Source organism: Euphorbia lathyris, chromosome 4, assembly GCF_963576675.1.
Source record: "Euphorbia lathyris chromosome 4, ddEupLath1.1, whole genome shotgun sequence".
In the NCBI taxonomy this organism is placed as follows: domain Eukaryota; kingdom Viridiplantae; phylum Streptophyta; class Magnoliopsida; order Malpighiales; family Euphorbiaceae; genus Euphorbia; species Euphorbia lathyris.
In genome coordinates this window covers 64,833,647-64,845,276 of record NC_088913.1, presented here as the reverse complement: position 1 = coordinate 64,845,276, position 11,630 = coordinate 64,833,647, and the positions used below count along the sequence as shown (strand labels likewise).

The following is an 11,630-nucleotide window of genomic DNA, read 5'->3' as shown; positions in this document are numbered from 1 at the left end:
TTTCCTCAAATTCCAAAGAACCATAGTCGAATGTTTTGACGACTAAATACGGTCCTGTCCATCTGGACTTAAGCTTACCTGCTTGTTGTAAATCGAAGTTAAGTTCCTTAATAGCCCAATATTCTTTGTTGTACCTCAAATGGTTTGGTAATTCTTTAAGTTCTAATTTAGGTGGAACTATTACTGAAGGCGGAACTGGTCCATCTTCTCGAATCAAAGGCTCTGGGTCCTTATCTTCTAATTCTTCACCCATTATAGGTTCTATTATTTCTTCTCTTTGAACAATGTCATTAACACATTCTTCAATTAAATCAAGCTTCATACAAGCGAAATCCTCCATAGGATATTTCATCGCTTGATTCATATCGAACTCGATCTTATCGTCACCTATTCGTAAAACTACTTTTCCTTCCAACACATCAACTAGAGCACGTCCCGTGTTCATGAATGGTCTACCAAAGATTAGCGGACAATTAGCATCATAAGCAAAATCTAAGATAACAAAATCAGTAGGAAAAATAAATTTGTCAACTTTTACCAAAACGTCTTCAATTATACCATATGGTCTTTTAGTGGATTGATCCGCTAATTGCAAAACCATATTGGTACGCTTGATGTCTTCTTCTAAACCTAATTTCTCAAAAATAGACAATGGCATCAAGTTTATACTAGCTCCTAAATCGCAAAGACAACTTGGGAATTCCATATTTCCCAAAGTACACGGAATGGTAAAACATCCGGGATCTTTGAGTTTAGTAGGTAATTTGCTTGATACTATCGAACTACAATCTTCAGAAAGTGAAATGGATGAAATTCCTTCCCAACTAATCTTTTTTGAAATTAAATCTTTCAAGAATTTTCCATAATTAGGAATTTGCGTAATTGCATCCATGAATGTTAAATTTATATGCAAATTTTTAAGTTTGTCTAAAAATGATAAAAGTTGTTTATCATGGTCCTTATTTCGGACCCTGTGTGGAAAAGGTGGCTTTGGTACAAAAGGTTTTGGATTAGAGTCAATTGGCGTATCTTTTTGTTTTAACGTATCTTCTTTGGATTTTGGTAAATCATTTCCAGGTAAAGTTGAATTTCTGGGCATTTCCGGACCTAAGTAGTTTTTCCCCGAACGAAGAGTGATAGTCTTAACATGCTCTTTCGGATTTTCTTCCGTTTGGCTGGGAAGACTTCCCTCTTTGCGGGATGGAATTGATTTAGCAAGTTGTCCAATTTGAACCTCCAAATTATGGATGCTAGATGATTGGTTTTTGATAAGCTGATCGAATTTATTTTCGATCCGTTTAAAACCATCGTCTTGATTACTTACCTTTCCATTCATAGCATCTATAAATTTGTCGATTTTTAAAGATAAAGTGCTAATCGTATCTCTTGTTTGATTTTGATAATTATTTATACGATATTGATTAGCATTTGCATTATTATTATTATTACCATCTTTCCAGTTAAAGTTAGGATGATTTCTCCATCCGGGATTATAAGTATTAGAATAAGGATTAGGAGTTTGGTTTTGTCCTTGGACAAAATTTACCTGTTCTATCTCATTCATACCTTCGTAGTCAATGTCTCTCTGGATCGGATCATTAGGATCGCATGGTGCCATAAATTTATCAATTTTGTGCGATAAGGCAGAAAATTGGGCTTGTAACATTGCTACAGGATCAAGATTCATTATACCTTTAACCGATGATGTACATGAGGATGATGGTTTCGCCGTTGGTATATGTCCACGCTCTGCGGGCCACATACTGCTGTTGATTGCCATTTCCTCCAAAAGTTCTCTTGCTTGGGCGGACGTCTTCTTCATAAATAACCCTCCAGACATAGCATCTAATGAACCTCTAGTCATAGGATTTAATCCATTATAGAATGTCTGCATTAAAAGTGCATCTGGCAATTGGTGGTGTGGGCATAAACGTTGAAGTTCTTTAAAACGTTCCCAAACTTCATAAAGAGTTTCATTATCATTTTGTGTAAAAGATGTCAACTCTTTGATGACTCTTGCGGTTTTTGCTAAGGGAAAATATTTTTGTAAAAATGCTTGGGCTAATTGGTCCCAAGTTTCAAATGTTGCAGCAGGCATAGAAGTTAACCAAATTTTTGCCTTATCCTTCAAAGTGAAAGGAAAGAGGCGAAGTTTGATTGCTTCGGCTGTTACATCAGTAATTTTAAAAGTGTCACAAATTTCTAAGAAATTTGTCAAATGTGCATTAGGGTTTTCGTTAGGCAATCCGTAAAACGTTACGTTGTTTTGCAACATATTAAACAAAGCAGGCTTAATTTCAAATTGATTTGCGTTTATACGGGGTCTAACTACACTATTAGTTACACCGGCCATTCCTGGCCTAGCATAATCCATAAGTGTCGGTGGATCGGCCATGATTTCTGGCTGGACTACTTTGGTTTTTAAGGGTGTTTTGTCTTTGTTTTTGTTGTTTTTCTTAAGTGTTCTTTCAATTTCTGGATCAAAAGGATCTGGTGGCGTGCCCGAATTTCGCGAACTGCGCATGAACTTGAAATTGTTACACGAGCCAAACTACCTTCAAAACAAAATTGAAAACAAAATGTGTTATATAAACTGAAAAATAAATAAAATATAAAAATTATATAAAAATAATGTATAAACCTATATTCGAAAATAAAATAAAATAAAATAAAAATTTGTCAAAAATTATGGCGTATCCCCGGCAACGGCGCCAAAAACTTGTTGAGCGATTTCCGCAAGTGCACGGTTTCGCTTGTAGTAATAAAAATATCGATCCCACAGGGATACGTTTTTTAACGAAAAAACTTATTTTTGAATTATTAATTTCGAACTTGTTGGATTTATTATTAAATGTAAATGAAAAGTGAAAATTGGATTAATTGAATTTAGGAAATTTATTTGATTGAATTTGTGAACTTTGAGTATTTGAAAATGCTGGAATAAGATTATGTATTTAGAATAAATCGATTGTTAGAAAGATCATCTGATTTTAAGGATGAATTTTACAAAACAGGAACATTTAGAACTTATTAGAAAAATGAATGAATTTGTTCATTTGCATTAAGCAAAGAAAACAACTTAAACTTTGTATCGATTATGATGATGAAATAAATGACGGAACCTCTAATTAATTGGCTTTAAACGTGACAAAACCCTTTCGGGATAGTTGCCCTTACTTAAATTAAAACTCTTTCGAGATGATAATTTGCCTAAGTGTTCAACAAAGTTTCCTTGTAATGATTTTGAATTTAACTACGTATTAATGAAAACACCAGCCTCACTTATATTGGATTGGTTACCATAAGTGCTGCATAACGATTTGTCGAATAGAACAGACTTTATTAGATGAAATATAAATTGATACAAGTTTACAGAGAACATGGAGCATCGAGTTCTTCGAGGGCGTGCAAGTGAACGGCTGATCAGTCCTTTCCTTGGGTTTCCTTAGAGGTTGTCAGGCTCGGGGGCGAACACTCTACTCAATCTTCTCGCTGTAACTTCGTAATAGGGATTCGGTCGGCCACTACCATGATGCAAACTAAAACTGGAACAATGTCTAAACGCTACTGAGTTGTAATTAAACTATAAACAATATGTGTACCTCATCTTGTTTTGTACAGAATCTAATTTCTAACTCTCGAAATATTTTTACTTAGAACTTCGACATAAGTTCTACGCTCTGATTTCTATATCTATATTATAACATTTCATTACACTTTTTCTCAACATCAGCTCTTCATTTATAGATGTTGAAGGGTTGTGTTTGAAGTGATGTATCCGTTGGTTAAGAGTCGTGTCCGTTGTGAAATGACGTCTTTATCCACTTGAACGAACGCGTTTCTTGGATTTTCAGCATGTGTTAAATGCTTTTGGTGAATTTTCTGCACTTACCGAGGATAGTAATCCGCGGCCGTGAATGACGTAGCACTGAGCTGAGCGACGGACGAAGGGGAGAAAAGGTTATACCACGCGTGTCGCGGCCGCGGGTCTGGGATCCACTGTCGCGGCCCGGCAGGTTTTCTTACTTCTTGCTTTTGTTCGTGTCCTCGACTTGGCGCTTTCGATTTACGTCGTCTTTGACTCCTTTTGTAGGGTTTTTCTTCTATTTTAGATCCTTTTTCGTTCCTATTTGGATTTTACCAAATATTTAGGTACCTTGCAAGAAAGAAAGATATTTGAGAGTAAAAGTAATCTAAACAGATATAAACAACATAAATTTGTAAAAATAATGATGTAAATATTAATGATATTTTAGGTATATTTTGGGCTTAACAAGTACCTATGGAGGGAGAGGAGCTCCCAAGGGGATTGATAAGGGTAAAGGAATCGCAAGTTCAAGCGACCCCAAAGCGCCAAGTACGGGAAGAGCACCTAGCGGAGATGTGAGGCCTTTTAAGGCGACACAACCCCCTAGGGATAACAACCCTTATGCTAAACCGGCTCCATTCAAGTGCTTCCGATGTAACGAGCCGGGTCACCGTTCCAACGAGTGCCCCAAGAGAAGAAGTGCCAATGTGGTTGAGCGGTATGAGGATGACGAAGACTATGATGACGAGGGGGATGTTTGTTGTGATCCCGTTGAGGATGAGTATGGGGAAGAGTATGATGGGGGCCACGCCATACACGTAGTGAGGAGGCTCCTAGTCTCAAGTCGAATAGCTTTGGATCAACGACACCAATTGTTCCGAACCCGATGTCTAGTGCAAGGGGTGAAGTGCAATGTGATCATTGATAGTGGGAGCCAAGAGAACATTATTAGTGATACCGCTGCCAAGAGGTTTGGATTGGAGCTTGAGGCGCACCCTAGTCCGTATAGTGTGGGGTGGATCAAGGATGTCGGAGCAATGAAGGTCACTCAAAGATGTAAGGTCCCTCTTGAGATAGGGGAGTACCAGGATGAGGTTTATTGTGATGTGGTGGAGATGGATGCGTGTCATTTACTGTTGGGACGTCCGTGGCAATTTGATAGAGATGCCACCCATGCCGGGAGAAAGAACACCTATCGTTTTATGAAGGACGGCATTAGATATGTTCTAACCCCTCTATCGGGGGAGCCCACAGATAAAGGGAAATCTACCTTGATCGTTTGCCCAACTCACAAGGCGTTTATTAACGAGTGTGAGGAAAGTCAAACGGTTTATGTAGTGATGGTGAAGGCGAGCCCACCGACGGAAAGTGTGGGGAGTGAAACTGAAGAGGTTCCGGAGGAAGTGGGGAGATTACTCAATGAATTCCGAGATGTCTTCCCGGAAGAGTTACCGGATGGATTACCACCCCTACGGGACATCCAACACCACATTGATCTAGTGCCGGGAGCTAGCTTGCCTAGTCTTCCCCACTACCGGATGAGTCCCAAGGAGAGTGAGGTAATGAAGGAGAAGGTGGATGAGTTGATTAAGATGGGGTATGTTAGGGAAAGCATGAGCCCATGTGCTGTGCCGGCTTTTTTGACACCCAAAAAGGATGGGTCGTGGAGAATATGTGTGGATAGCCGAGCCATCAACAAGATTACAATCCGGTACAAGTTCCCGATTCCCCGACTTGATGATATGCTCGATCAGTTGAGTGGTTCCAAGGTCTTTTCGAAGATCGACTTGAGGAGTGGATATCACCAAATTCGAATCAAGGCGGGAGATGAATGGAAGACGGCGTTTAAGACGCGGGATGGGCTATATGAGTGGCTAGTGATGCCATTCGGGATGACCAATGCACCGAGTACTTTCATGAGATTGATGAACCAAGTGTTGCGTCCGGTGATTGGGAAGTTTGTGGTGGTCTACTTTGATGATATCCTCATCCATAGTAAGACCCTAGAAGAGCATGTAGAGCACTTGAGAACCGTATTAACCTTGCTCCGGGAAAACCAACTCTTTGCCAACACTAAGAAGTGTGATTTTGTGATGGAGAGCTTGGTGTTCCTTGGGTATGTGGTCAGTGGGAGTGGGATTCATGTGGATGAAGAGAAAGTGAGAGCTATCCGGGAGTGGCCGACTCCGAAGACAGTTGGGGATATTAGGAGTTTCCACGGGTTGGCTACGTTCTATAGGCGGTTCATCCGGAATTTCAGCGCTATCGTGGCTCCTATGACCGAATGCTTGAAGAAGGGTAGAGGTTTCAAGTGGGAAGATGAGCAAGAGAATAGTTTTGCCTTGATTAAGGAGAAGCTAAGTACCGCTCCGGTGTTAGCTTTTCCGGACTTCGAGAAGCTCTTTGAGGTGGAGTGTGACGCTAGTGGCGTTGGAGTTGGGGGAGTGTTAATGCAAGAAAAGAGGCCCATAGCGTATTTCAGCGAGAAATTGTGTGACTCAAGGCAGAAATGGGCCACTTATGATAAGGAGTTCTATGCGGTAGTGAGGGCTCTCAAGACGTGGGAGCACTACCTTATTGGGAAGGAATTCATGCTGTACACTGATCACCAAGCCCTTAAGTACTTGGGGAGTCAAAAGCAAATCCGAAGCTCCATGCATGCTAGGTGGTCCGCATTTGTGGATAAGTTTCCTTATCGACTTCTACACAAATCGGGTCAACAGAATAAGGTGGCGGATGCTTTGAGCCGGAGGGTTGCGCTTATGAAAACAGTGGCATTGGAGTTGACAGATTTTGAGCACATCAAGGGAGAATACGAAGATGACACCGACTTTAGTATTGGATGGGAGAAGTGTAGAAGAGGCACCGAAGAGGGTGGATATCAGCTTGTGGACGGATTTCTCATGAAGGGTAGCCAGCTGTGCCTCCCACACACGTCTATACGAGAAAGGGTGATCCGAGAGCTACATGGTGGAGTGTTGGGCGGTCATTTTGGTAGGGACAAAACCTTGGAAGCAGTTAGTTCCCGGTACTTTTGGCCCAAGATGAGGAAAGATGTGGCATATATCGTTGAGCGATGTGAGAATTGTCAAGGCTCCAAGGGGCATACCACCAATGCCGGATTACGTATGCACTTACCAATTCCGGAAACTATTTGGGAGGATCTCTCGATGGATTTCGTATTGGGGCTGCCAAGGACCCAACGGGGAATGGATTCGATCTTCGTGGTGGTGGATAGGTTCTCAAAGATGGCTCATTTCATTCCATGTTAGAAGACTAATGACGCCACCTCCATTGCTAAGCTCTTCTTCCGGGAGGTAGTGAGATTACATGGGGTTCCAAAGAGTATAGTGTCGGATCGGGACACGAAGTTTGTTAGCCACTTTTGGCGAACTCTTTGGGCTATTTTGGGAACTACCTTGAAGTTTAGCACCACAGCTCACCCCCAAACGGATGGACAAACCGAGGTGGTGAATCGGACTTTGGGAAATCTATTGCGAAGCAAGTGCCGAGATCGGCCCAAGATGTGGGATTATGTGATCGCCCAAGCCGAGTTCGCCTATAAATCAGCCGTAAGTTCAACCACCGGGAAGTCACCCTTTGAAGTGGTGTACACCAAGGCCCCTAACCATTCACTTGATTTGGGGGAGATTCCGAAGGTAGAGGAGAAGAGTGTGGCAGCCCGGAATTTGGCCAATGACTACCACCTAATGCACCAAGAAGTACGGAATAGTATCGAGAAGAAGAATAGTAAGAACAAGGCCAAAGTTGACGAGCACCGAAGAGATGTGCAATTTAAAGTGGGGGATGAAGTAATGGTGTATTTGGGGAAGGAGCGACTCATGCACGCCCCTAGTAGTAAATTGAGGCCGAGGAAGTACGGTCCGTTTCGAATCATCAAGAAGATGAGTGCCAATGCCTACCAACTAACCCTTCCCAACTGGCTTGGGAAGATATCTCCTTCTTTTAATGTGCAGGACCTTAGCTTGTGGAAGCCGGAGGGAACGTTGCCGACCAAGGTCACCGAGGCGGGGCCCGACTCTTTCGAAGAAGGGGAGAATGATGAGGGCATCTTATCCCTAAGTCCGAGTCCGGAACTACTAGAAGCCACCCGGGAGAACCCACTCAAAGAGAGCAAGGAACGACCCAAAACAGAGAACACGCGGGGCGTGTCCAACCTGACGCAAGGCGTGGGAATGGTGGTCTTGGATGAAAGACCAGGTCAGTTGGTGAGGCGGAGCGCACCTCTTGCCACGCGGGGCGTGATTACTCACATTAAGCAAGAAAAGTTCCAGGAGAATAAACACGCAAGGCGCAATCCTTGGGCGCCCCGCGTAGATTCCACTCCGCAGACCTCCCAGTTCCAGGAGCCTCATGACGCGGGGCGTGGTCCACAGTACGCCTCGCGTGACGTCGAGCCACCAGGTCAGGAGCATTTTAACGCGGGGCGTATTCCGCAGGACGCCTCGCGTACTGAACTCGAGCCAACCCCCTGAAGTCCAGGAGCATTTTTACGCGGGGCGTAAGATCCGATACGCAGGGCGTATCTCGACCTGGAGACTACTTCTCCTCCAAGTTCTTACCTTGGGGGACCATTTCTGCAACACTCTATTTACTGTATTGCCATTGTGACTTATTTACTAAACTACCATTTTCCCTATTTTACCCTCTTAGCCAAGTGTTAACCAAAACCCTATTCATAGGCTTTTGGGTCTTTTTCTTTGATTTGAGGGAGAGTATTTAAACCCCCAATTTTTGTAATGTTCTCAACTTTTGAAGAATTAAACTTATAGCCTCCTTGAGAGCTTGGATTTCTATCCTTTGGGTTAACTCAACCTTCAAGTATAGCTTGAGAAGATTGTATTCTTTGTGGATTTAAGATTAAAATCCTCAGTCGATTTCACCTACATCACCCTCACCCATCCCTGGCCATGGGTATAATTTAGCCATGTATTTTAACACAAAGAAAAGCAACAATCTCCAGAAATTTCAATTTAAATATAAATTTCTATTGTAGCATTTAAGTTCCTTTGAAATTAAATATTATTAATTTTTCTCTAGTTATATATGTATCTAGTCAATATGAATTTATTTTGTCTATTGATCTATTTGATGATAATGACCTACTTCGCCTTTACACTCTGTAAGAATTCATTAGAGGTGGTTGAGAATATCTCTTCAATTCAATTTTTTTATTTTCTATATATACATGTACACATACATACATATATGTCACAAACATTCTCATTTTCTCCCAAAAAACTGAAAATTTCCACATAAATTCATCCTCAATCTCCCTGTCTAAGCTTTCCAAGCTACATTAATGGAACCTTTCACTCTAATTTGCTCATTCATGTTCTGTTTTATCATCTTCTACGTCTGGAAGATGATTTATCAGAAAAGAAAAAGTTCCTGCTATATGCTACATTATGAATGCTATAAGGCTCCCGAAGAGAGGCGGCTCGACACAGATTCGTGCGCGCGAGTCGTCCTCCGAAACAAAAACTTGGGGCTTGAAGAATATAGATTCCTGTTCCAGACCATTTGCAATTCGGGAATCGGAGAAGCAACCTACGCCCCGAAAAATGTTGTCGAAGGCCGCGAAGAAAGTCCTTCCTTGTATGATGCATACTTGGAAATTGATGAAATCGTGTTCGGTACGATTGACAAGGTGTTCGAGAAAACCGGAATATCACCGTCAGAAATCGACATTCTTGTCGTCAATGTGTCGCTATTTTCGCCTTCACCGTCGCTAACATCCCGAGTTGTTAACCGGTATAAAATGAGGGATGATATAAAGTCTTTCAATATGTCAGGAATGGGGTGTAGTGCTAGCCTTGTAGCTGTTGAGCTTGTTCAGCAATTGTTCAAAACATACACCAATAAACTAGCACTTGTCGTTAGTACCGAATCCATCGGTTCGAATTGGTATTGCGGGAAAGAAAAATCGATGATGCTCTCGAATTGCCTGTTTCGGGCAGGCGGATGCTCTATGTTGTTAACAAACAATAGTGCATTGAAGCACCGAGCCATCCTGAAGCTCAATCATCTAGTCCGAACACACATCGGTTCCAACGATGAAGCGTATGGATGTTGCATACAAGTCGAAGATGATTGCGGTTACGGAGGTTTTCTCCTCACTAGGAGCCTCACAAAAGCCGCTTCTAAGGCTTTTACAATGAACCTGAAAGTACTAGTCCCGAAAATCTTACCAGCAGCGGAACTTCTCCGCTACGTTTTCAGGTATATGAGGCAAAACAAAAGCAAAAACACTAGCCTTGATTACACAAGTTTAAACCTGAAGACAGGTGTTGAACACTTTTGTATACATCCGGGTGGGAAAGCGGTGATTGAAGGGCTTGGAAAGAGTTTAGGGTTGGACGATTACGACCTGGAACCGGCTCGAATGGCACTTCATCGATTCGGGAACACATCCGCGGGCGGACTATGGTATGTTTTGGGATATATGGAAGCAAAGAAGAGGCTGAAAAAGGGGGATAGGATACTAATGATAAGCCTTGGAGCGGGTTTTAAGTGCAATAACTGCGTTTGGGAAGTAATGAAAGATTTGGAGGATGAAAATGTTTGGAAAGAAAGTATAGACGAATATCCTCCTCCTAATCCAATTGTTAATCCATTTAGAGAAAAGTATAGCTGGATTAATGATGAATGTCTTAGCTTCGTTAGACTTCATCATTAATTTTTTTTTGCATTTTAATTAATTTTGTTTTGATCTTCAATAATGTTCAAGTTTTGAGCTTGATGTACTTTACTTGAGCAAAACTTAAATGATTTTTTGTATCAAAAAGTTAAAAGGATACAAACATCTACAAATTAATAGTATTAGAATGATATGGTATTTATGATCTCTATACCAAAAACGTCTTGTAATTTTAATTCACGTGTTCAATAAATATCATATTAAATCTCTTTTATATATTTTTTTATGTATATTATGTATAGTTGTCAAATCGAGATTCGATTCGTTAATCGAATCGAATCGAATAATAAGATTCGGGTTAAATTTATAATATTATAAAAATAAAATATTTACCATGTAGAATTTAAAATATTGCTAAATATTAGTATAGAAATGTAATTTAATGTAAAATAAATAAATCATATCAACTAAGTGCTTAAAAGTTAAATATAATGTAAATGCAATCCTGTTACCAAAAAAAAATGTAAATGCAATCCTAATAAAACTAAGGGCACATTTGTTTTACCTAATGGGTTTGCTGTTCGAACAGTGATTTGGTTCACCGCACGACATGGTGGATTTATAGCGGAATTTAGAGATCAACCCTCATTCGCCCATTCCCTTATTACTTTGACTATTCATCCCATCTTAAATAAATTTGTTGGTACCTACCATTATAGCCCAAACATATAATTTCTTGTTTTCAGAAAATAAAATAAAATGATAAACTTGACATTACAAAATAGCAAATAAATAAATCTAAAAATCATTTTAATAACATAAAAAAATCAAAAAATAAACTTAATAGAATAACAATAAAGGTACTAAATACTATTTTAATGATAAACACAAATCTAAATATATATTATTATATATTTGGATAATCAACAAAGTACCCTAAAAGGCAGGTATACCAAATTTTCCGAGTAACAAATATACTTTAAAAAACCCATCTCTTTCTAAGGGTCCGTTTGTTTTACCTACTATTTGCCGTTGTTATTTGTTGTTGCCGTTTGCTGTTGCTATTTGCTGTTATGGTTTGCTGTTGGAAAAAGCTGCTTTTGATTTTTTGCTTTTGTAAAACGCTGTTTTTTCAGGTGTGAAAGGCAAACAGGAGATTAC

General features: G+C 40.4%; 1 protein-coding gene and 1 non-coding gene across 2 annotated transcripts; both read left to right on the top strand.

Annotated features, from left to right (window-relative positions):
- The first annotated feature begins 1,910 nt into the window (after positions 1-1,910).
- On the top strand, positions 1,911-2,017 carry LOC136228185 (small nucleolar RNA R71). Its single transcript, XR_010688519.1, has one exon. It is a non-coding gene; the product is annotated as a small nucleolar RNA R71 (small nucleolar RNA).
- A 7,023-nt stretch (positions 2,018-9,040) lies between these two features.
- LOC136226765 (3-ketoacyl-CoA synthase 19-like) lies at positions 9,041-10,732 on the top strand. Its single transcript, XM_066015417.1, has one exon. It carries the CDS (start codon positions 9,132-9,134, stop codon positions 10,506-10,508), a length of 1,377 nt encoding a protein of 458 aa, XP_065871489.1. The 5' UTR covers positions 9,041-9,131; the 3' UTR covers positions 10,509-10,732.
- The last annotated feature ends 898 nt before the right edge of the window (positions 10,733-11,630 follow it).

Bases quoted from the DNA above. Each gene is read 5' to 3' on its own strand.
- LOC136226765 (XM_066015417.1), top strand. From the start codon at position 9,132: ATGGAACCTTTCACTCTAATTTGCTCATTCATGTTCTGTTTTATCATC.